We start from the raw sequence: 24,173 nt of genomic DNA on the forward strand, positions 1-24,173 counted from the left end.
AGCCCCTTCATCTGGTTCTATTTAAGGCCTCTGGTGCCGACTCTTATGATTGGCGTACACAACCCCCCTACTCTTCCTCCAAGTCCCAGCCCCGACCGACTCGGGAGAAGGAGGCTTTTTAGCAGATGGTTTATTTTCCAAGGGAAGCCATTTCTCGCTCCCTCGTCCTTAACACTTCCACGACTGGCGCGGCATCTTATCGGGGGCGCCGCTACCAACTATGGTCCTCCTTCTACCTGAGCCGGTTTCAGCACTTTGGGACACTACGGATGAGGCGGTTTACGGGACGCGCCATGGATTTTCTTCATTTTTCTGCCTGAGTGTTCCCTTTTTGGGGATGATGATCTCTTGGTAGACTTCATCTGCATCTCCACTGCCCCTCACGTTGGGCTGGAGGGGGATGCCGATCTATGGCTAGACTCTCGGGAAGATGCACTGAGCCCCGTGAAGATTGCGATTGGCTGAGATCCAGTGACAAAGTGGCCTATGGCACAACGCGTGCCCAGCGGCCGTTCCAGGGGACCTATGGCCGGCAGCTGGCTGACAGCCTGTTTTTTCCCATCGACTCCAGGTTTGGATGCCTCGGACCCCATGCTCCTGGAACAGTACGTGGTGGTGGCCAGTTACGAGAAACAGGAACCTGCGGAGATCAGCCTCCAAGCGGGTGAGGTGGTCGACGTCATCGAGAAGAGCGAGAGCGGTGAGTGATCAAAACAAACGCGGCACAACGGCATGACTCAAACGTCTTTGTGATGCGATGCTTCGTCAGCTCGTTTAAACGTCGCACGCCAAAGCCTCTTCTGTTTTTTTGGGGTCGCATATCCACATAGTTTTAGCTCCATCTGGAGGCTCATTCTGGCCTGCAGTCAGCCCTGTTTTTGTCCCCCTGTTAGTTCAGGCGAGAAGCCAGCATTCCGCCTCTCCCAGACTTGTATTAATTATTCCGCCGCACTTTAATGGAAAGCCAGCAAGACGTGCCTGATTGACAAATGCCAGCTGTAAAGAGTCGAGTCAGCTGTTTAACCCCTAGGAAAATATGAGGGGGCTTCATTTTTAGATACCATAACAAAACCTGTTGACCATCACAGAAAAAAAACAGGCTGGCCTGAGTGGTTACTACGTCCGCTTCGCAACATTGAGATCGAGGGTTCAATCCCTGGTGGGTTCCACACATCCAGTGTGGCGTTTGCATGTTCTCCTAGGCTCAGGATACTCCAGTTTCCAAAATATGCAATTATCTGTATTACTGCATGAGCATGGTCATCTGTGTCCTTGTGCCCTGCGATTGGCTGACGACCAATTTAGGGTGGGATAGGCTCCAGCACCCTGTGCAACCCTTGTGCGGATATGCGGTACGGAAATTGAATACGTGACAAAAAAACCCAAAATGGATAAAATGCTTTACAACACATTAAATTCAATCTGACGATGATACTTAAGAGTCGCAGTTACGTCGTGGTTATTTGTAATGAACCCCAGCAGTACCAATCCATGTGTTTTTGGTAAAAACTCTCAAATGAAGCGGCTTTAAAACGCAAATGGCAAGATGAGCCCGGGAGGTTTCGTCCCACTCGGGTTTGACGCTGAGCTTTAATGGTGTGCTGAGACAGTAAAACGGTAATGGGACTCATGTGTTCTTCAGAAGCATGCCATGGAAAAGAGAGACAGAGGAGGAAAACTGCGACCTGGAAGGGAAGGGGACTTGGCTTTCACCACCACGGGCGTGAGCGAAACTCCCAGCCTTAAGCTAGGAGAACGTAGCACGGGATGACTTTGAAGTGTCCTGCGTGGAGCCTCAGGTTCACGTATTTGTTTTGACTCGCCGCTCCAGTAGGATCTGAGCCCAATGGGGAGCCACAGCCAGACATACGCACCACCACCGTGCAGCCGTTTTATCCAAGGTTTCGGAGGAAGTCAAATTCCACAATGCCTTTCAGCTACCTGCTGCGTGCCGACCATCCGTGGAGAATCTGATTGACTACTTCCATGCTGGCATTGTGATTTCCTAGCTTTTTAGATGTAGTCATCCATTTTGTGGCACTTATCCTGATCGGGTTCACGGGATGAGGGACTTGCCGGAATGGGGTTAACCATTTGGAGATGCAAAACAGGAACCCCTGGTCTGAGATTTCTAGATTTTGATTGTGGTCCAGATCTGCTGATCACTGCAGACACTCTACCATGAATTTCCTCGCCATTTCATCGATCAGTGGTGATGTTGGGCCAAAAGTGGAGGTTTTGTCTCCAGTGAGGAATTAGCAAAAAGCTCCCGCAATGGAAGTAGGCTAACGCCGCTCCATCGGACTGAGTGACATCACTTCATCGGGCTTTGCCAATATCAACACATGCACGTGGCCGACAGGAATTCAGAGCTCATTTAATTTAGTAGAAATTTCCCCCAAGTAGAGAAAGTCATAAAATCTAAGTTAAACATGTTCTGACATATTGATCTCTTAATTGGCGATGCAGGCCACAAATCTGCTGATCTCTTCACATTTTGCTGTGTTTTTCAACGCATTAAGAACAATTTTGGCGTTGAAGTTGATTTTGTCAAGTGTTAACTTCGCCCTGCTGTTTATTATAATGTTGCTGACTGGGTGTTCACGTGTTCCGTAGTTTGGATTAAATAACATGTCAGGCCAGGACAGGCAGGGAATCTGGGACAGTGCTTTGAGGGAGGCCAGTTTTCCTCACTTTTCCAGCCAAAGTTGCATGTTCTGCTGAAATGTCTGAATGACACAATATTAGCGACAGCTCTTGCAGCAGGAGTGATGAAGAGTTGGCTCATTTAGTGTCACCCCAGATGGAACTTGAACCCACAATCCCTGGTTTAGAAGGGCAGTGCCTTATCCATTAGGCCACTGGGGCGATGCTGTCCGACAGTTCTGAGCTTCTTTCGATTTTCATTTCAGTCTGCTACAAGGAAGAAAATGGCCAAAAAGTCTTTAATAGAAGGTATGGGTCACCCCAGATGGGACTTGAACCCACAATCCCTGGCTTAGGAGGCCAGTGCCTTATCCATTAGGCCACTGGGGCCATGGAAGCAGGTATATTTCTGGGGTTCTTTCGATTTTTGTTTCAGTCTGATATAAGGAAGAAAATGGCACAATGGTTGTCATCAAAGGTATGGCCCACCCCAGATGGGACTTGAACCCACAATCACTGGCTTAGGAGGCCAGTGCCTTATCCATTAGGCCACTGGGGCCATGGAAGCAAACATTTCTGGGGTTCTTTCGATTTTTGTTTCAGTCTGATATAAGGTAGAAAATGGCAAGAATGGTTGTCATTGAAGGTATGGCCCACCCCAGATGGGACTTGAACCCACAATCCCTGGTTTAGGAGGACAGTGCCTTATCCATTAGGCCACTGGGGCCATGGAAGTAAATAGTTCTGGGGTTCTTACGATTTTTGTCTCAGTCTGATATAAAGTAGAAATTGGAAAGAACAGTTGTCATTGAAGGTATGGCCCAACCCAGATGGGACTTGAACCCACAATCCCTGGTTTGGGAGGCCAGTGCCTTATCCATTAGGCCACTGGGGCCATGGAAGTAAATAGTTCTGGGGTTCTTACGATTTTTGTCTCAGTCTGATATAAAGTAGAAATTGGCAAGAACAGTTGTCATTGAAGGTATGGCCCACCCCAGATGGGACTTGAACCCACAATCCCTGGCTTAGGAGGCCAGTGCCTTATCCATTAGGCCACTGGGGCCATGGAAGTAAATAGTTCTGGGGTTCTTACGATTTTTGTCTCAGTCTGATATAAAGTAGAAATTGGCAAGAACAGTTGTCATTGAAGGTATGGCCCACCCCAGATGGGACTTGAACCCACAATCCCTGGCTTAGGAGGCCAATGCCTTATCCATTAGGCCACTGGGCCATTGAAGCAAATATTTCTGGGGTTCTTTCGATTTTTGTTTCAGTCTGATATAAGGTAGAAAATGGCAAGAATGGTTGTCATTGAAGGTATGGCCCACCCCAGATGGGACTTGAACCCACAATCCCTGGCTTAGGAGGCCAGTGCCTTATCCATTAGGCCACTGGGGCTATGGGAGCAAATATTTCTGGGGTTCTTTCGATTTTTTTTTCAGTCTGATATAAGGTAGAAAATGGCAAGAACAGTTGTCATTGAAGGTATGGCCCACCCCAGATGGGACTTGAACCCACAATCCCTGGCTTAGGAGGCCAATGCCTTATCCATTAGGCCACTGGGGCCATGGAAGTAAATAGTTCTGGGGTTCTTGCGATTTTTGTCTCAGTCTGATATAAAGTAGAAATTGGCAAGAACAGTTGTCATTGAAGGTATGGCCGACCCCAGATGGGACTTGAACCCACAATCCCTGGCTTAGGAGGCCAATGCCTTATCCATTAGGCCACTGGGCCATTGAAGCAAATATTTCTGGGGTTCTTTCGATTTTTGTTTCAGTCTGATATAAGGTAGAAAATGGCAAGAATGGTTGTCATTGAAGGTATGGCCCACCCCAGATGGGACTTGAACCCACAATCCCTGGCTTAGGAGGCCAGTGCCTTATCCATTAGGCCACTGGGGCTATGGGAGCAAATATTTCTGGGGTTCTTTCGATTTTTTTTTCAGTCTGATATAAGGTAGAAAATGGCAAGAACAGTTGTCATTGAAGGTATGGCCCACCCCAGATGGGACTTGAACCCACAATCCCTGGCTTAGGAGGCCAGTGCCTTATCCATTAGGCCACTGGGGGCATGGAAGTAAATAGTTCTGGGGTTCTTACGATTTTTGTTTCAGTCTGATATAAGGTAGAAAATGGCTAAAATGGTTGTCATTGAAGGTATGGCCCACCCCAGATGGGATTTGAACCCACAATCCCTGGCTTAGGAGGCCAGTGCCTTATCCATTAGGCCACTGAGGCCACGGAAGTAAATAGTTCTGGGGTTCTTACGATTTTTGTCTCAGTCTGATATAAAGTAGAAATTGGCAAGAACAGTTGTCATTGAAGGTATGGCCCACCCCAGATGGGACTTGAACCCACAATCCCTGGCTTAGGAGGCCAGTGCCTTATCCATTAGGCCACTGGGGCCATGGAAGCAAGTTTATTTCTGGGGTTCTTTCGATTTTTGTTTCAGTCTGATATAAGGTAGAAAATGGCAAGAATGGTTGTCATTGAAGGTATGGCCCACCCCAGATGGGACTTGAACCCACAATCCCTGGCTTAGGAGGCCAGTGCCTTATCCATTTGGCCACTGGGGCCATGGAAGCAAATATTTCTGGGGTTCTTTCGATTTTTGTTTCAGTCTGGTATAAGGTAGAAAATGGCAAGAAAGGTTGTCATTGAAGGTATGGCCCACCCCAGATGGGACTTGAACCCACAATCCCTGGCTTAGGAGGCCAGTGCCTTATACATTAGGCCACTGGGGCCATGGAAGTAAATAGTTCTGGGGTTCTTACGATTTTTGTTTCAGTCTGATATAAGGTAGAAAATGGCTAAAATTGGTTGTCATTGAAGGTATGGCCCACCCCAGATGGGATTTGAACCCACAATCCCTGGTTTAGGAGGCCAGTGCCTTATCCATTAGGCCACTGGGGGCTGGGGTACTGCAGTTTATGGTGATATCTTTACATAAAAAACAATGACAAATTATACATAGATATAATGTTTTATACGTATGTTGCAATGGATAAACTGGTGTCGTTTTTGACTGTCAACACATAAGCTTTAATTCCTGAATAAAAATCAGCTTTATTATGATTCCGTCAACGCTCCCTTCTCGTGATTAACATACTTTCTAAAATGTGTCTTCTTGGTTGGGACTTTGGTGGAGGTGGGGGTGTTGCTTGTTGAGCACTGCAAGAAACTAGTGGAGAAATGGAAAAAGTCATTTCCTGCCAAAGTTAGTGGGTCGGAGGGGTTGTTTCTTTGTAATAACTTAATGGATCCTTCAGGATTCCTCTCCACAGTTTAAAATAGGTGTTTTAATATTAGCACCTACCTTTTTGCTAACACTTTCCGTTGAATATTTGATTCAACACTTGACGGGAACAGAAAAAAACCCTTCTCGTTATGGAAATGTACTTAGAATAGCCAGTTTGCCAATGCCTCAGGGGCAACCATAGACCAGCTGTGCCCAGTCTTGTGTAGCAAATCTCTCTACGGACCAGCTCGTGTTTAACTTGACACAATTCCACATCTAGATCAGGCTTCATTAATTCAAAATGAAGTCCAGGAATGCCCCAAGACCCCCTGGCACCACATTTATAATGCATGCATTGTGCTGGCCCCACCCTTCCTAATCATCAGGGTGGAGTCAGTAAGTGAAGACATATGAAAACCTTAAAGGTTGCTAAGGACAAAAGTAGTACTTAATGTTCTTCTGCATCCCGCTGGAGGCTTTGGCAGATCACAAAGGCTAAAAACCTGGAAGGTAAAGAGGTTTTTTCACCTGCTTTTGATGTTCAACTTCATGGCTAAACGCCATCTGAACCTGCAGGAAATTCTGCAAGATTAAGCCGCTGCGGCCCTCCAAACGACATGATGGATGGCCTGGATGTCTGCTCTACGCTCACATGGTAAAAATATATCCTTACTGTAGTCTCCGGCGTCTGTCTGCGGGCTGAGGGCAAGAAGAGCTTTACTGCTCGGCTCAGCAAGCGTATGTTTGGAAAGTCTTTTGATTTATCCTCTGCGATCCCAAACTATTTGTACATCCACTTTGGTGACAAATGAAAGGGTGAAAAAGGGCTCTTTTTAAGGTGTTGGGCCACTCCAAGCTGTTACTTGAACCACTTTCATGTGAAACGTGGCCTAATTCTTCAGAAAGCTAATGGAAAGGTGATCCTACTCCCTTATTTGGTATTGTGACAATGGAGGTGGCCTACAGTTTCTTGGAAGGCCACAAGATGGCATATGTAGTCTTTATATTTCTTACATCTGTTCCATAGGCTATACCATTTTTTTGTGTTCACCCTTGTTGGCGGTGGAAGGTCAGTTAAGTTGAGTGGCTAGAGTGCCGTAAAAGTATTCGGTGACATGTCTGAAACTGGAAGGAAACTGAATATTTCACTCTTCTGGAATGATCTTCAGCAGTTTTTAGAGTTCGTTCATGTCAGTCTTCCATAAAGGCATCCCCGAGGGTCAGTGCATGAGGAAGACCTGGCTTGCGAGTCATTATAGTTTCGACCCAAATGTGTCGGATGACGTTTATGATCTGTCAGGGTTCGCCGTTTTCCCCCTTAGAAAATTCTTCCAAATCATTGTTTCAGTTATGGTGTGGAGTCATAGAAGCACATGGAAGACGCATTAGCCTCCTTCCTGCACATTGTACGACATCTTCTGGGACAAATTGGAGGCATTCACCTCATTCTGTGTTTGAAAGTGTCACTTTTAAGCTTCATTTTCACGAGAGGTTGTCAGAGGGAAACACAAATAGTTTGAACTAGCGCAAATTAGGAAGCAAGACGGCAAGTCTGCAAGCATCCGCTAAGGGAAAGCCACATTTCCAGAGGTGGCCTTTCACACGTTGAAGGCTCGCTGTGTCTCCACATCAGCGGGGCCTCCCCTGTGCACAAGTAGCGCTTCGTTTTCAGAGCATGAGGCGATCCTTTCACCGTTCTGGAGCCAGAGAAGGCCGCTTCTTAGGTCAACATTAGTTCTTGAAAGTCGTGTTGTGCCTTTTTTTCCCACAACCCCGCCTTTTCGGTACACCCGAGGCGCCCAGGTAATTGAAACCCAGTGTTTTAGGAAAACTGGAAGCCTGTGTGTATGTGTGTGTGTCTGCGTCGTTCTGATACATCCCCCTTGTGTGTTGATACTGTATCTACTGTTAATAAATACAGGAGCTGGAAGTGAATGGGGTTTTCTGCAGCTCTTCTTGACAGTGGTGTCAAATATCTGCAAGACTGCTGCGTCGACGCATTCCTCGTCATTCCAGGTTGTGAAAAAAAGCGTCGGTTCGCTGCTGAATCAGTGTTTTGTGCGAGAAGCATACAGCTTTTTTTGCTGTTACATGCTCGTGAAAGGTTGAATTCGTTTCGGGTCGAATAATGTCAGTCGTGCCGTTGATTCATGGCGTGGAAAGGCAGTCTGTGTTCACATATCATTCTGTCCTTTTGAGTGAAAAAACAATTTGTGTATATTTTGTTTCCTGTTGCGCCAATCTGGTCTGGATTACAGTGAAAATGAACATGTGTGCAGTTTCCAGATGTCAAGAGCAGTTTGAAAAACAGAGTTTAGTAGTCTGTTCATAACTTGCGCAATGAGTTTGTAAATAAAGCCATTGGATCGACATGGAGTGTTTTTTTGCACATTGCAAGACATTCTGTTCCTATAAAGATGCAGATACGATGAAGAACTCCACTTAAAGCATTTCAAGTGCTTTGATGGATTTCATATGCCGAGTTTTGCTGCCCTGTCATACAGGACAGAAATGCTTGCTGGTAGTCAGCAATTGGCCACGCTCGGTCATTTTTCCCGACTTGTGGTCGAAAATTTCTCTGTTGTTGTTAGCAACACAGAGAATGGCTGGTTGCGATAAACAGCCGTTTGAAAACACGGCCGTTTGTGATTGACTTGGTGTGTGATCTTTTACAAAACAGTGCATCCATGTTGCCAAAAATGACATCTGCACTGTGTGTATTTGCGTCTTTGCTACTGCACTTCTCGACAGCTTGTTGTGATTTATTCCTGTGTATACATCCAAGTTGTTCAAGAATAATATACAAGAATAAGTTGCAAACTGAATTTGGAGTGCATGGCAAGATTATTTTTCATGTTTTTTCTATTGTTTAGATAGCTAAGGTTCAGGGCCTGTATGGGTGAAGTCTTTGGAAATAGAGTAGTTTTATAGAGTTGTTTTCTACTTAGAAAGCAAAATAGTCACAACATCAGTACAATAGCAATTAAGAGTCAAATTAGAGTTTCGAGCTTCTTTCACTTTTTTGGTTCAGTCCGCTGTAGAGAAGCAAAGAATAAAGGTAAGAAGGGACAAATGCTCCTCATGTTTGGCAGGGGAGATATTGGCCACCCCAGATGGGACTTGAACCCACAATCGCTGGCTTAGGAGGCCAGTGCCTTATCCATTAGGCCACTGGGGCCATGGAAATATAGGTTTCTGGGCTTCCTTCAAATTTGTATTTCTGTCTGCTTTGAGGAGGCAACTGGACAAAACACTAGTGACATTGTCACCTCAGATGGGACTTGAACCCACAATCATGCAAAGCCGCAAAGAATATCCATCAGACAGCAAATGAAGAGATGCTCCATCTTGACACTGGTTGGTCATTGGAGATATCAGTCACCCCAGATGGGACTTGAACCCACAATCCCTGGCTTAGGAGGCCAGTGCCTTATCCATTAGGCCACTGGGGCCATGGAGATATGGATTTCTGGGCTTCCTTCAAATTTTTATTTCTGTCTGCTTTGAGGAGGCAAATGGACAAAACACTGGTGACTGAAGACATTGTCACCTCAGATAGGACTTGAACCCACAATCTTGCAAAGCCGCAAAGAATACCCATCAGATAGCAAATGAAGAGATACTCCATCTTGACACAGGTTGGTCATTGGAGATATCGGTCACCCCAGATGGGATTTGAACCCACAATCCCTGGCTTAGGAGGCCAGTGCCTTATCCATTAGGCCACTGGGGCCATGGAAACAATTATTTCTGAGCTTCTTTTGATTTTTGTTTCAGTCTGATGTAAGGAGGCAAGTGGCCAAAATACTGGTCATTGAAGACATTGTCACCTCAGATGGGACTTGAACCCATAATCCCTGGCTTAGGAGGCCAGTGCCTTATCCATTGGGCCACTGAGGCCATGCAATCAATCAATTTTAAGCTTCTTTCACGTTTTGGTTCAGTCAGCTATAAACATGCAAAGAGCATCTTTCTGGCACTGAGTGAACAGACATCTTTACACAGGTTGGTCATTGGAGACATTGGTCACCCCAGATGGCCCCAGTGGCCTAATGGATAAGGCATTCTTGAAACATTCTTTCATGTTGTGGTTCAGTCTGCTATAAAGACTGAACAAAGAGATGCTCTGTCTTTGCACAGGTTGGTCTTTGGAGATATCAGTCACCCCAGATGGGACTCGAACCCACAATCCCTGGCTTAGGAGGCCAGTGCCTTATCCATTAGGCCACTGGGGCCATGGAAATAAGTGTTTCTGAGCTTCTTTCGATTTTCGTTTCAGTCTGATGTAAGGAGGCAAGTGGCCAAAATACTGGCCATTGAAGAGATTGTCACCTCAGATGGGACTTGAACCCACAATCCCTGGTTTAGGAGGCCAGTGCCTTATCCATTAGGTCACTGGGGCCATGGAAAAAAGTATTTCTGAGCTTCATTCAATCATTGGAGACATTGGTCACCCCAGATGGGACTCAAACCCACAATCCCTGGTTTGGGAGGCCAGTGCCTTATCCATTAGGACACTGGGGCCATGGAAACATCTATTTCTGAGCTTTTTTGATTTTTGTTTCAGTCTCAAATACGGAAGTAAATAGCCATAACAGTGGTCATTGAAGTTATGGGTCACCCGAGAAGGGACTTAAACCCACAATCTCTGATTTAGGAGGCCTATGCCTTATCCATTAGGCCACTGAGGCCAGACAATCATTCATTTTTTAGCTTCTTTCATGTTGTGGTTCAGTCTGCTATAAAGCCTGTACAAATAGAAGCTCCATCTTTGCACAGGTTGGTCATTAGCCATAACAGTGGTCATTGAAGTTATGGGTCACCCCAGATGGGACTCAAACCCACAATCCCTGGTTTGGGAGGCCAGTGCCTTATCCATTAGGACACTGGGGCCATGGAAACATCTATTTCTGAGCTTTTTTGATTTTTGTTTCAGTCTCAAATACGGAAGTAAATAGCCATAACAGTGGTCATTGAAGTTATGGGTCACCCGAGAAGGGACTTAAACCCACAATCTCTGATTTAGGAGGCCTATGCCTTATCCATTAGGCCACTGAGGCCAGACAATCATTCATTTTTTAGCTTCTTTCATGTTGTGGTTCAGTCTGCTATAAAGCCTGTACAAATAGAAGCTCCATCTTTGCACAGGTTGGTCATTAGCCATAACAGTGGTCATTGAAGTTATGGGTCACCCCAGATGGGACTCGAACCCACAATCCCTGGCTTAGGAGGCCAGTGCCTTATCCATTAGGCCACTGGGGCCATGGAAACAAGTGTTTCTGAGCTTCTTTCGATTTTTGTTTCAGTCTGATGTAAGGAGCTAAGTAGCCAAAATTCTGGTCATTAATGAGATTGTCACCTCAGATGGGACCTGAACCCACAATCCCTGGTTTAGGAGGCCAGTGCCTTATCCATTAGGCCACTGAGGCCATACACTTGGTTATTTTTAAGCTTCTTTCACGTTTTGGTTCAGTCTGCTATAAACATGCAAAGAGCAACTATCCGGCACTGAGTGAAGAGATGAGCCCTCATTACACATGGTGGTCATTAAAGATGTTGGTCACCCCAGATGGGACTTGAACCCACAATCCCTGGCTTAGGAGGCCAGTGCCTTATCCATTAGGCCACTGGGGCTACGGAAGCACATATTTCTGAGCTTCTTTCGATTTTCATTTCAGTCTGATGTAAAGAGGCAAATGACCAAAATACTGGTCATTGAAGACATTGTTACCTCAGATGGGACATGAACCCACAATTCCTGGTTTAGGTGGCCAGTGCCTTATCCATTAGGCAACTGGGGTCATGTAAACAATTCATTTTCAGCTTCTGTTGCTGATTTTATGGCAGCTAAAACATTTCATAATCGTCTATCTACGCCTGTTTGGCTGCATCGCTCGGCTGTTCGATGATTTACAGAAACCACATTTTTTTGAACCACAGGTTTTACCCAAAGACATGCCTTGTTCTAAGCTTGAGTCTAAGACAGACACCCAACAAGCCAGCCTTCTTGACGTTACTGACCCGCCCAAAATCTATGTGAAACAGCCATTTGAGAATTTTGACATCCGTCATGTCCGGCTTGTCCTCAACCATGTTTCCATGCTACTGTCCAGCTAACATAGCATCGACGTCCACATGAATCACCGCGATGGCACTAATAAGCTGCTGCGATCCCAAAACAGCACCGTGGTAACAACCCATTACAATGGGGGTTTTCCATTTGTTTCTTCCCACGGTGGAACTAAAATCCCACAAAAACAGCATTTCTTGAAGAACACGTGTAGACGAGTCTCGGGCCAGATGGGATGGAACGCTCCCGTTCTCTTGATGGTTCTCTGAGCAGCTGTCAGGTGCATCGCATCTCTGTTACCACAGCAAACAAGAGAATGGGGTGGCGCCGTGTTTATGTTTAGGACGGTTTAGATTCCAGTTGTGACAAGCATGTTTGATTGGGGCTGAAAAAGTTCCATTTTTTGGGGCATTTTTAAAGGGACCCCTGCAGAAGCCATCATTGGCCAAATCTGCAGATTTTTTCTAGCACGTTGAGAAATCTGCAGTCATATTTTTTCTAGCACATTGTGAAATCTGCATTCCAAAATAGGTCTAACTTTAAAATCTAGTCACCACTATTATTGAAAAACAATTAAAACCTATTACTTCACACTTCTCTTTTTGATGTAACAATGGAACGCTTCATAGCAAAATGCTTCAACAATAGTGTTTTTAATTTAGCATTTGCAGCAGTTAGAAATGTTAGAGTTCCATTTTAATTGCATTTTGTGCTCAGATTTGTTATATAAACATTGAAATGACTGATTTTGGTGTTAGAATGAAGCTTTCAATCTGCGAACGTGGTTGTATCAATCACCATGACAACAAGCAGCCAAGTTTGGGACATCAATTGAATTTGCCATTTGAAAACCACTGATACAAATCTCAAACCGTGATGCCCCCTGTGGTTTTTTTTCCACAGGCTGGTGGTTTGTCAGCACCTCGGAGGAGCAAGGGTGGGTCCCTGCCACCTACCTCAACTCCCACAGCGGCACGCGGGACGACTCGGAGGTCGGCGCCTCAAAAAGCGGGGAAGGTAGGTCAGGCACGGCCGGCCACCCACAGCCACAAACACGCGGCGCTTTATAACCACGAATCCACCGGCCTTTGGTCGCCGACAAGACGACACGACGAGAGTACACAAACGCCGCGTCCGAGCGACTCCAAACGTCCGGCGTCAAACACTTTCCTGTCCGTCTGCCATCATAAGTGCATTCGCTCGAACAGTGTAGGGATTCAAGACTGCGTCAATGCCGGGGGGCTCCAGAAGGGAGCAGACCGCTGCACACTAAGACATTATACACACCAGAATGTCACTCACTTTTCACGTGGTAGGCCATCCAATCACTTCACCCCCAATTCCTGTACTTTTAGGCCCCCGACTTTGATGGTAAAACAGGATGGTGATGTCATAGACGCAACATAACCTGGCAAATGTTTCACTTTGCTCCTAAGCTTTACAACCGTAGACACAAAAGAGAGTAAAATTACAATGACATCACTTCCTGACCACCTACCCGTCGGGCTTTGGTGTCTTGGATCTTATCAAGAAAAATGGGGTCTGGTAGTGCAAGCAAATTTTTTTGGCAGAGGACAAGTAAGTGGAAAACACATTCTAAAATAACTGCATTTCTAAATAAACAAATAAATAATGGGAAAATTATATTTGTAATCTTTCTAGGAATCAAGTATGAAGGTATGACACTATCAAGACTCACTTTAATGCTTAGGAACACTTTTTTTAAACAATAGACTGCTAGTTTTAAGCCATATTTTGAACCCTGTGGGCTATTCCAGTAGCTGTTGACTGGTACCAGTTATACACTACTGGGATATAGACATGGACATAGTTTTGAGACACATATTAAGTCTCTAGCAAGAAATTCTGGAAAATTTTAGGCTTCCAAGTCAGTGGGAACAATTTGGGGGAAAGTGCTTTTTTTGTTCCGTCAAGGCATGACTTTTATTTGGAAGAACTGAATTTCAATTCTAATTAATTTTTATGACCTTATCATTCAAATTAGGAGTCACCACCCAATTGACGTCAAGCGTCCCGATACTTTTGGCTTTATATTGTCACCACTTCAAGCTGAAAACACCTTTGGATGGCTTTTTTTCCCCTCCGTTCGTGTGGTCTCAAATTCACATAAGTGGAACATTCTGCCTTTTTGGACTCTTTTGAAATGAAAGTGAAGCAATTGCAGCATATTAGCAAAAGTCTTATGCAGCGTTTTGTTGGAAACAACAACAAATGAAGCATGGAAATGATTATTAGACTCCCAAACAAACATGAACATTTTGTAACCCTGTGCCCAAAACATGTTTTTTTGCCACACAATCCCCTTTCTGTGCAAAAATTTAACATTTCGTAAATGGGGCGACCATTTTCTTAGGTGCACCTGCACAGGTTTATGAGACATAGTCAGCCGTCCCTGTAATCCGACGAAGTTCCTCGGAGCAACAATGTGTGGCGCAGATGCTTCAATATGACAGGATGGGGAAACCATGCTAACTAACAACATCCTCATTAAAAACCGCAGGGACATCTTTTTTGTATTTTTTTTGGTATTTTTTAACACGTCCCCCGTAACCCTCCCATTCAGCCGTTCGTCATTACCGTTAACGTCCTCATATGCATCTTGTGTGTGGCTTTCCATGTACGCTGTCTGTTCCACGTTTGTGTCCGTCAGTCACTAAGCGACACAAGGCCCACCTGAAGAGGCTGGACCGGAGATGGACGCTGGGGGGTGTCATCAGCCGGCAGCAGAGCCGAGGTGAAGTGCGACGGATGCCGCGCTTTGTTTACACCCTAACCCTCGCCCCCCATGTCTCGTCTCGCATGGCGTCTTTGTGTAAAACCCATCTGACTAACCACTGACACCGAGTTGAATTCATCCCATCCCGAAAATTTGTAAGGCAAAAATGTGGCCGTCATTGGATAACTTTTATTGGATTGGATAACTTTATTCATCCCGTATTCTGGAAATTTCATTGTCACAGTAGCAAGAGGGTGAGGATGCAGAAATAGGAAAGGCATTTTAGACATAAATAGATAGGTAATAAGTAAGTTAATAAATAAATACATGAATAAATATATAAATAAATAAGCATGTCTCAGAAGTATATATATATATATATATATATATACACATATGTATATATACATATATATACATATACATATATATATATATATATATATATATATATATATATATATATATATATATATATATATATATATATATATATATATATATATATGTACATACACATAGATGTACATGCATGCATACGGTAAGTCATATGAGATAAATTAGTTTGTTGTCGGAGAAAAGCGGCTCGGTGGATGAACGAATGAAAAGGCCGAGACATATTTATATTCTAGTGCACATGTGTCTAATTGGCGGCCCGGGGGCCAAATCTGGCCCGCCGCATCATTTTGTGTGGCCTGGGAAAGTAAATCATGAGTGCCGACTTTCTGTTTTAGGATCAAATTAAAATGAAGAGTATAGATGTATATTAAATTTCCTGATTTTCCCCCTTTTAAATCAATAATTTTAATTTTTTAATCCATTTCTTCTGTGTTTTTAGTTCAAAAATCATTTTGTAAAATCTAAAAATATATCTAAAAAAGCTAAAATAAACATTGTTTTAGATCTATAAAAAAACTGAATATTCAGGGATTTTAATCCAGTTCTTTTAATCGATTTATACAAAAAAAATCTAAATATTATATCCAACCCGAGTGACACCCTTGTCCTAGTGCAAATGAACAAGTTCATTTAAATACTTTCATCAGATGAAAAAAAATCAAATGCGATTAAAAAGAGGGTCAGTTCAAATTAACAAATTAATGTACAAATACTAGTAATGTAAAAAATGTTAAAACACCAAAAACCTTACTGTAAATTGAGGTGATTTGAGGAACTTCATTTATTCTTCAGTAGTGCAGCCATCTTTCCACGCTAATGTAAATTGATGAATTCCATTCGGATAAAAGTCGTGCTACACCGCCATCTGGTGGTTTCCTATAAGCAATATTCTTTTAGTGGGGGGCGGGGTCAAGTGAGCTATTATTTTCACAGGGTCAATATCATACATTCCTTCATTAATATATCATTTCTGCACGTCGAAACGCTTTGGAATCATTTTCGAATCCAGCAATTGTGTCTCCAGGGAAAAACTGAGGGAAAATCAGTAGCTTTCTGACTAACAAACAATTAGCAAAGTGATGTTCCAAAACGTTCATTTCAAGCCTGCCAAATCCTTCCAAACGGTTCTCGCCCACGCTCGGAAATCGGTTGCGTAATACACTTAGGGATGGGCATTTAGGAGTCGGTTTTACTTGGCTACGATGTAAATTGCAACTCATTTTGACCTGTGAAAAAAATGACGTGGGCCAAGATGGTCACCATTAAGGGAGGAAAACTCCGGAGTGGAATGGGCCTCGTTCTAAATTCTGCTCGAAGGAGGACACGGAGAGAAAAAAAGAAAGAAAAGAGAAAGAATTTTGCTGACTCCACTCAAATCTATTGAACCAGTAATGTTGTGGTTAACAAAACATCAGAGTTTCCCCTCTTTGCTCGGTTGGATATTGTTTGGGTGGGGGGGATCACGTTTCAGCCGGCAGCACAAGAGTCCAGGAGGTCAAAAATACAAAAAAGATAAGAAGAAATATATTCTTCTTTGGGGCTTGCTGGACTGTTTATGCTTGCCTGGATAAACTTGGCAAAGTTTGGAGAAGCTGGGAAATGATTTATACTGGGAACTCGTGGAGTTGACAGGTGAAAATCTGACGTGTATTTAAAAGATGGGAAAAGACACTTTTTATAGTAGCTTGCTTAGCTTTCCAAAATGAGAAAGATCTTTTAACATTTGATTCAGATTGGCAAAGTCAGCATCATTTTTCTCCAAATATGAGGACATTGATTATGATGAAATGTGAAAAATGGGCCAACAACTGTCTTATATTCAAGTTAAGCGACTAAGGGGCAGAAATGAGAAAAACGTTAACAAAATAATCTGCAAAAAAACATATACTACAGTACTATACAAAATATTTATAGCTACACTCAATACAAAGAGAGCATAAAAGTCAAGAAAACCACAATAAAAAAAGATTAATTTTACAAATTGGACTATTTTAGTCCAAAAAATAAGATAAAATATTTCAAAGTAATGCTTCTACAACCATATTTTGTGTTGGAAAACTAATCTGCATGTTTTCTTTCTACTAATAAGCCTCATTTATGGTTTAAATTTTGCATAGCTTTGTTCAAATTGAGGAAAAAAAGACGGCTGGCATGCAAAAATAAAAACAAACAACCCCAAAAAATACATTCCAAGTTAAAACAACCAATTCTAATCTGCTCGATATAAACCAAATGAGTAAGCAGGAACCCAAACACTCTTCTTGATCTTCTCTGGACTTTTTGGCGTCCTGCTTTCTTGGCCATAATGACGGGAAATGGTGTCTCTACAATGGCCTTGCAGGAATGTATAAATCAGCACGGAGCCTCTCCCGCTATTATGCGCTGCAATTTCATATATTCACATATTTTCCAATAAACGAGCTCTATAGTGTATGTTGAAATGAAAGAAAATACATTTTTAGTTATGGCTGTTTAGTGTCCATTGATTCATTTTTTTAAAACGCTTATCCTTACAAAGGTCATGGGGGGTGCTGGAGCCTACCTCGGCGAGATATGGGACACCCTGGATTGGTTTCTAGCCAATTGCAACCCTGTTCAAAATGTAATATTATACCTTTATAAATTACCATTACACAGTTTACAAAATGCATTTTCATCACTACACAGCATACCTAAAACCCTTATCTTTCCTAAATATTCTAAAATGTGTCTTAAAATCAATGCACTTAACCATTTTATATCATTCATCAAACCTATAAATAAAAAAAAATCATAAATAATTAAATAAAAATTACAATGTTGAAAAATGAATGAAAAAACTATTAATGCAAAAAAATAAAGTGCCTTAGAAGCAGGATCACCTTATTCACAATAGGAAAATTTCATTTTACAATAGCTTTTGCCTAGCTCCAGGTTATTGTAAAAAAACATCCAGTAAATATTGATTAAAAGTGACTTAGAAGCAGGATCACCTTATTCAAAATAGGATTATTTCATTTTACAATAGCTTTTCCATAGCTCCAGGTTATTGTAAAAAAAAATCCAGTAAAAAATGATTAAAATCCAAACTAAATCATGAATCTAAAGCATGTTTTGCTTTGTTTGGCAGAAGAGAAATATGTCACAGTGCAAGCTTACACCAGCCAAGGCAAAGATGAAATCGCATTTGAGAAAGGAGCCGTCGTGGAAGTTCTTCAGAAAAACCTGGAAGGCTGGTGGTTCATCAGGTGAGTCTCCAGATTTTGTTCACAGGCACAAGTAGTTTGGATTTCTACTGCTTTTCTTCTGGATTTGCAGGTACCAAGATAAGGAAGGTTGGGCTCCAGCTTCTTACCTGAAGAAGATGAAAGAAGAGCTTTCCCCCCGAAAAAAGCCGGCCGCCGGCCCGGTGGAGATCATTGGGAACATCATGGAGATCAGCAACCTGCTCAACAAGAAAGGTCAGAGCGAAAAGGAGGCAGGCGGCGAGAGCGTAGCGCCGAGCCCGCGGGCGCTCCGCAGGGAGATCAGCTTGCCGGTCCCGTGTTCGGAATCGAGCCCGGTGGGCGGGCCTCCAGACGGAAAGGGCAAAACGGAGCAGGCCTCGCCGGCCGTGGCCCGCGTCGCACCTCACCGCGTCGAAATCGGTTAGTGGCGCTTATTAAGATATCTAAATCTCCGTCGTGTAAATGTCTGATGTATTTAACCTATACTGCTGTTTTGTAGGTTCCCCAGTTCTAAGACAAAAACCTCCACCACGAAGAGATGCAACCCTGGTAGGAGAGCTTTTTGTCGCATAACATCATATTTTATGTCATAGGGACAATTGTGACTATAAAAGATGTTTTATTTTTACATAGTAGCTGTTCCTAATTTTTTTCAGAAGCAAAATGCTTCAGTAGTGTTGATTAGTCTGTTTTGATTAGCCTTTCCATTAGAACCAATTCTTATTTGCTTATTTGCCTCTGTGATTTTTAGTTAGTATTTTTTTTAGATCTCCATATACGAAGCAAGTATGTATAGGATATTAAAAAAAGCATATTGAACGACTAATACTTACAAATATTTTCGTCCCAGGGATTTCCTTTGCCCTCCCCACCAGAGCCCCCCACAGTTGAAGCCGAGTATTACACCATTGCCGAGTTCCAGTCTTGCATCTCTGACGGGATCAGTTTTAACGGAGGCCAAAAAGCTGAGGTGACAATCACGCAATCCAAGTCAATTATTTTCACGATTAATGTCCGTTCTTTTTTTTTTAGGTGATTGAGAAGAATTCTGGAGGTTGGTGGTACGTCCAGATCGGAGAGCAAGAAGGCTGGGCTCCGTGTTCCTACATTGACAAACGCAAAAAGCCCAACCTGAACCGTAGGACCAGCACGCTGTGCCGGCCAAAAATCCCGCCTCCCGCCCCGCCCGTCAAAAAGCAAGACTCGGCGGAGATGGCGCCCCCCGAGGCTCCCGAGTCCCCGGCCTCGCCCGGGAAGCCCGTATACGAAGAACCCGAGTACGACGTCCCGGCCATCGGCGACCTGGACTTGGAGTCCGAGTTTGAGTTCCTGCGAGGAGAAGCCTCCTTGGTGGACGCCAAAAACGAGGACACGTCCTCCGAGAAGGGATCGCAACGCTCTTCCAAACCGTCACCGGCGTCTTCTCTCCGCAGCGCCTCCTTTAGGATGTGCGGGTCGTTTGAAGACAGCCAAGAGGCGGAGGTGGAGGAGGAGTCCATCTACGAGAACGAAGGCTTCCGGCCTTTCAAGGAGAGCCCGGAACGGCAGCCGAGCCGCGAATCCAAGGCCAACGTTGCGTCCGAGACGGGCAAGACGGGCAAGACGGCCGTCCCCAAATCGGGAGGGTGGAGATCCGCGGCCAGTAAGCTGAAGATCAACCTGAACGGGAGCCAAACCTCCAGGAAGAGCGAGGAGGCCTCCAACGAATCATCGGCGGGAGACAAAAAAGACCTCCCGGAGGACAGCAAAGCGTCCCCCAACGCCAGGTCCCCGTCCAAACCCAAGCCGGTGGTGCGGCCCAAGCCGCAGCTGGCCAAGGCGTCCAGCGGCGACAAGATGGACATCAGCACGTTGCGGAGACAGCTGCGACCCACGGGCCAGCTGAAGAACGGCGGCAAGAGCAAAGGCGAGGATTCGGAGACCGCCTCGGTGGTCTCCTCCGAGGATTCCTTCTCGTCTCAGAGCACGTCCTCCGAGTTCTCCTCCGTTTACTCCAAAGGCAGCCGCGGGGACTCGGACGCGGAAGGCTGCGTCCTGTACCGCACCACCGACCCGTACGAGAAAGTCCAGGAGTCGGAGCTCAGCTTCCCCGCCGGCGTGGAGGTGCTGGTGCTGGAGAAGCAGGAGAGCGGCTGGTGGTACGTGCGTTGGGAGGACGCGGAGGGCTGGGCCCCCACCTACTTCCTGGAGCCCGCCGGCGGCGGCGGCGGCTCCGAATCGGACGGAACGCCGTCCAAGCCCGGGAGCCTCAGCAAGTCCAACAGCCTGGAGAAGAACGAGCAACGGGTGCAGGCCATGAACAACCTCAACCAGAACCTGAAGAAGGCCACGCCCCCCATCCCCTCCAAACCGCCCGGCGGTCTTTCCAAGCCGGTCGGCCTGTTCGGCTCGTTCAAGCAGAACGCCGGCAAGCGTCAGCAGGTGGTCCGACCTCAGTCAGTCTTCATCTCAGCTCCCATCCGGGACCACCCCAGCCCGGCGAGCTCCCTCAGGAGAAACGAGTCCCTCAACTCCGGCGACAACCCGCGCGCCAGCCCCACGGTGCGTCGAAACGCCTCCTTCGGCACGGCGCCGCGCGGCCCCCCGCCCAACAACGTGGCCCCGCTGGCTCGGAGTCCCCTCCCCGGCGCCGGCGGCCCGGAATTCTCAGCCGGCGGCCCCCTGAAGAACGCCCTGCCCGTGTCGGCTGTCAGGCCCAAGCCGCACATCATCCACAACAACCTCAAGGAGATCTACGTCTCCATCGCCGACTACCACGGCGACGAGGAGACCATGGGTTTCCCCGAGGGAACCCGTCTGGAGGTTCTGGAGAGGAACCCCAACGGCTGGTGGTACTGCAAGGTGCTGGACAGCGGCAAACCCAGGAAAGGCTGGGTTCCTTCCAATTACCTCGAGAGGAAGCCTTAGCGTGTTCGGAGCTGGTGCGCCTCCGAACGCGGGGGGAAGGGCGGAGCCAAAGAACATTTGAAAAGCCCAATTTCTTGCCTCGGTGGTGGCCTCGTTATAGGAACTACGGTAATTTCAACTCGAGGGGGATCTGGACCGCGACCGCTTGCGAATTGTGAAGCATGTTCCTAATATTTGTTACAGACCTAAAAACTAAATCCATGATATTTAGATGTTTTTTTTAATTTTGGTTTTTTTGTCTTCTACACACTTCAAAAACATTCTCAAAATTCCTCTGCTCTTTAATTTGGATTTTAGTCACTTGGTAATTTACCCCAACAAACCAGCCTAATCGTAGCTCCTCCCCTTCATAGGTTTTGACAACTTCTGCTAACGAACTGGCCTATTCTTAGCTCCTCCCCTCAAATGTCTTTGACACCGTATGTAGTACTACTTTCCTAATGAGACACTTGTCAAACGTCATAGAAAAAAAATGCCCCCAGTTATTTCTTTTAAATTTTTAAATAAATAAAATAAATACCCCAAAAAACAAGAGCACATTTGACAAATTTGTCAGGTTGTTATGAAAAAATGGCAGCCCTCAATATTCAAAATGAGTCCATAATATACACGAGAAATTGCGATAGATGGTACGGGATTTTTTTTTTTCTGGTGTGACTAAGTGGGGGATTACTGTAAAGATTTTTTGTAGAACTTTCTATGTATTTTAAGCTTTCTGCATGTTTGATTTTATTATACTGACAAAGCCTTGAGCTGTTCAAACTTAACTTTTTTTTCTTTTTTGCTGCTGTTTTAGTCACATCTTGGTGCTGTCTTTTTTGCATGTTTTTATAGCTTTATTTTTTCGTACTCTACATCACCATTATGTAAAATATTCCACACATTTATGTTGTCCTACTTTTTTGAGCATCTCCAGTTATGATGGCTTTTCGTAAAAAAAAACAACCAACTAATCCTTTGAAGGTTAAACCAAGAAAAAAGCCAAATCTGTATTTATTCATTGACTGAAAACTTTTGACGTACTCGATCATTCGCCAAAAAACTTGACACATCTGCTCTTAACGCCATTCTGATGTCAAAATACATTTCTGCTGGGCAGTAAATTTGACTTTATATTTTTTACATGAAGCCTTAAATTGGGTGCTCACTTTTGTCCATTTTTTTAATGTGTGACAAGCAGCAATAACTAAAGTGCCTGAAAATGAAAATAAATGCACTTTTTGAACTCTTCTTTTTCCCATTTTTGAATGGAATGTGATTAAAAAAAATACTACATTTAAGTATAGAGGAAACATTAAGAAAAGGGTTGGTCAATTCCAGTTGAATTTTTTTTGCCCACTGGAGAGCAGCAGAGTTCAGCATCTCACAAATTCCAGCCCACTGTTTCCCCCCAAACACGAATTGTGATTAAAAACCATTCAACTCACAACAGCAATTGCCATTTTGCCCTGAAAGTCGAACTGTGACTATAATTACTTTCCAACCCGTCTTAATAGGGAAGTAAAATTTCAAATCTTCTAAACAGACCAGTTTCAACCTCATGTCTGAAGTCCATCTTGGATTGCAAATCAATACAAAAAAAGACTGCAGATCAGGTGCGCCAAAGGTGCGGCCCGTGGGCCAGAAATGGCCCTCCACGGGGTTGTCCTGAGTTCCTAAGGAACTGTCAAATGCCCCAAAACCAACAGGAAATCACCAAGAAATGCCCCCAAAACCGCAGGAACCGACAAAGTAACAAGAAGCATGCTGGAAATTCCCACAAAATCAATAAAAAATAACCCAAAATTTACCGTAAGTGACCTCCAACTACCCTAAAAAAGTGACTAAAAAGTTAACCCATTGCCCGCTATCCACAATGACAGATTTCCAATTCACTCCATGCTCATCTTTCAGTCCAGACGACCAATCCATTCTGGAGGAATGGACGCCCCTGTCATTGAAAAAGTTCAATGGTGCCCAGTAAGTTACAAGTAAAATGAAATCTAGTTCACATTAATGTGACTCACGAATCCAACTGCGTTTGACACCCAGTGTGTAGATTTGAAGTATATAAATGGCGTGCTGACAATACACAGAGACATTTAGCCAAAGACGGCGAAGCCATTAGAAGGCCAACGTGCAGCCTCACTACATAATCCTGACAGGGGTTGCGAACTCTATGTGTGAATGCCATGAATTTTCTGTCAATTTCACCCGCACAAACGTTTGCGTTATGCCGTGAAATCGCGCGGCCACCTGTTTCATGTCGCCACAATGGTGTAAATAACAAAGCGACGTCACCGCGTCTATAAACAGGCTCGCCGTGACTAACGGCTGTTTACTCCAAGGCCTTCGGCCTCTGTTTGTCACATTGTCTCCACTTACATACCTTGTGAGATGGCTCCAAGATGGTGGCGCGTACGGGTGTAGTGGCTCTTTGCTCTCCAGTTTAGTGCAGAATTACGTGACTTTTTAAAATGACTTATTTATGTTTTTACTGGTAAAAACACACTTTGTGGAGTGGCACCATCAATTTCGTTTTACGCAGCTGTGTATAATGACAATAAAGGCTTTTGATCGGTTGGTTGAGAGTTATTTTAGATCACGGTATTTTCAGCTATAAGGCGCACCTTCAATGAGCGGCCTATAGTAAAATTTGTTGTATTCATTCATTCATCTTACTTACCGCCCATCCTCGATGAGGTAACCCAACTGGTCTTCGGTCTTTGGGTGAAAGGCAGTCTACACCCTAGACAGGTTTCCAGCCAGTTGTAGGACACACAGAGAGCCAGACAACCACTCACAGTGCCACCAAGTGGAAATCGAACCCAGACTTTCTATATCTATCTATCTATACATATACATATATACACATATATATACACATACATACATATACACATACATATATATATGTCTGAGCTTTGTCAGTGGCCTGTATATGTGTATATATATATATATATATATATATATATATATATATATATATATA

General features: G+C 44.4%; 1 protein-coding gene and 20 non-coding genes across 22 annotated transcripts; 1 reads left to right on the top strand and 20 right to left on the bottom strand.

The window, feature by feature from the left end:
• The first annotated feature begins 69 nt into the window (after nucleotides 1-69).
• LOC144084927 (SH3 and PX domain-containing protein 2A-like) lies at nucleotides 70-21,418 on the top strand. 2 transcript variants are annotated; one of them, XM_077613772.1, is made up of 8 exons: nucleotides 70-700; nucleotides 12,857-12,970; nucleotides 14,625-14,708; nucleotides 18,199-18,316; nucleotides 18,387-18,715; nucleotides 18,795-18,844; nucleotides 19,146-19,265; nucleotides 19,328-21,418. In XM_077613772.1, the coding sequence occupies exons 1-8, from the start codon at nucleotides 487-489 to the stop codon at nucleotides 21,200-21,202; spliced, it is 2,904 nt and encodes a 967-aa protein (XP_077469898.1). In that variant the 5' UTR covers nucleotides 70-486; the 3' UTR covers nucleotides 21,203-21,418. The 2 variants fall into 2 exon arrangements, with proteins under 2 accessions (XP_077469898.1, XP_077469899.1); XM_077613773.1 differs by lacking the exon at nucleotides 14,625-14,708.
• On the bottom strand, nucleotides 2,964-3,036 carry trnar-ccu (transfer RNA arginine (anticodon CCU)). Its single transcript has one exon. It is a non-coding gene; the product is annotated as a tRNA-Arg (tRNA).
• Nucleotides 3,133-3,205, bottom strand: trnar-ccu (transfer RNA arginine (anticodon CCU)). The gene has a single exon. It is a non-coding gene; the product is annotated as a tRNA-Arg (tRNA).
• On the bottom strand, nucleotides 3,637-3,709 carry trnar-ccu (transfer RNA arginine (anticodon CCU)). The gene has a single exon. It is a non-coding gene; the product is annotated as a tRNA-Arg (tRNA).
• trnar-ccu (transfer RNA arginine (anticodon CCU)) lies at nucleotides 3,800-3,877 on the bottom strand. The gene has a single exon. It is a non-coding gene; the product is annotated as a tRNA-Arg (tRNA).
• Nucleotides 3,972-4,044, bottom strand: trnar-ccu (transfer RNA arginine (anticodon CCU)). The gene has a single exon. It is a non-coding gene; the product is annotated as a tRNA-Arg (tRNA).
• Nucleotides 4,140-4,212, bottom strand: trnar-ccu (transfer RNA arginine (anticodon CCU)). Its single transcript has one exon. It is a non-coding gene; the product is annotated as a tRNA-Arg (tRNA).
• trnar-ccu (transfer RNA arginine (anticodon CCU)) lies at nucleotides 4,307-4,380 on the bottom strand. Its single transcript has one exon. It is a non-coding gene; the product is annotated as a tRNA-Arg (tRNA).
• trnar-ccu (transfer RNA arginine (anticodon CCU)) lies at nucleotides 4,475-4,547 on the bottom strand. The gene has a single exon. It is a non-coding gene; the product is annotated as a tRNA-Arg (tRNA).
• Nucleotides 4,643-4,716, bottom strand: trnar-ccu (transfer RNA arginine (anticodon CCU)). The gene has a single exon. It is a non-coding gene; the product is annotated as a tRNA-Arg (tRNA).
• trnar-ccu (transfer RNA arginine (anticodon CCU)) lies at nucleotides 4,811-4,883 on the bottom strand. Its single transcript has one exon. It is a non-coding gene; the product is annotated as a tRNA-Arg (tRNA).
• trnar-ccu (transfer RNA arginine (anticodon CCU)) lies at nucleotides 4,979-5,051 on the bottom strand. The gene has a single exon. It is a non-coding gene; the product is annotated as a tRNA-Arg (tRNA).
• trnar-ccu (transfer RNA arginine (anticodon CCU)) lies at nucleotides 5,149-5,221 on the bottom strand. The gene has a single exon. It is a non-coding gene; the product is annotated as a tRNA-Arg (tRNA).
• trnar-ccu (transfer RNA arginine (anticodon CCU)) lies at nucleotides 5,317-5,389 on the bottom strand. Its single transcript has one exon. It is a non-coding gene; the product is annotated as a tRNA-Arg (tRNA).
• trnar-ccu (transfer RNA arginine (anticodon CCU)) lies at nucleotides 8,989-9,061 on the bottom strand. Its single transcript has one exon. It is a non-coding gene; the product is annotated as a tRNA-Arg (tRNA).
• trnar-ccu (transfer RNA arginine (anticodon CCU)) lies at nucleotides 9,263-9,335 on the bottom strand. Its single transcript has one exon. It is a non-coding gene; the product is annotated as a tRNA-Arg (tRNA).
• Nucleotides 9,544-9,616, bottom strand: trnar-ccu (transfer RNA arginine (anticodon CCU)). Its single transcript has one exon. It is a non-coding gene; the product is annotated as a tRNA-Arg (tRNA).
• On the bottom strand, nucleotides 9,711-9,783 carry trnar-ccu (transfer RNA arginine (anticodon CCU)). The gene has a single exon. It is a non-coding gene; the product is annotated as a tRNA-Arg (tRNA).
• trnar-ccu (transfer RNA arginine (anticodon CCU)) lies at nucleotides 10,046-10,118 on the bottom strand. The gene has a single exon. It is a non-coding gene; the product is annotated as a tRNA-Arg (tRNA).
• Nucleotides 11,073-11,145, bottom strand: trnar-ccu (transfer RNA arginine (anticodon CCU)). Its single transcript has one exon. It is a non-coding gene; the product is annotated as a tRNA-Arg (tRNA).
• trnar-ccu (transfer RNA arginine (anticodon CCU)) lies at nucleotides 11,445-11,517 on the bottom strand. Its single transcript has one exon. It is a non-coding gene; the product is annotated as a tRNA-Arg (tRNA).
• Nucleotides 21,419-24,173: the final 2,755 nt, after the last annotated feature.

This window comes from Stigmatopora argus, chromosome 11, assembly GCF_051989625.1.
Source record: "Stigmatopora argus isolate UIUO_Sarg chromosome 11, RoL_Sarg_1.0, whole genome shotgun sequence".
Lineage (NCBI taxonomy): Eukaryota > Metazoa > Chordata > Actinopteri > Syngnathiformes > Syngnathidae > Stigmatopora > Stigmatopora argus.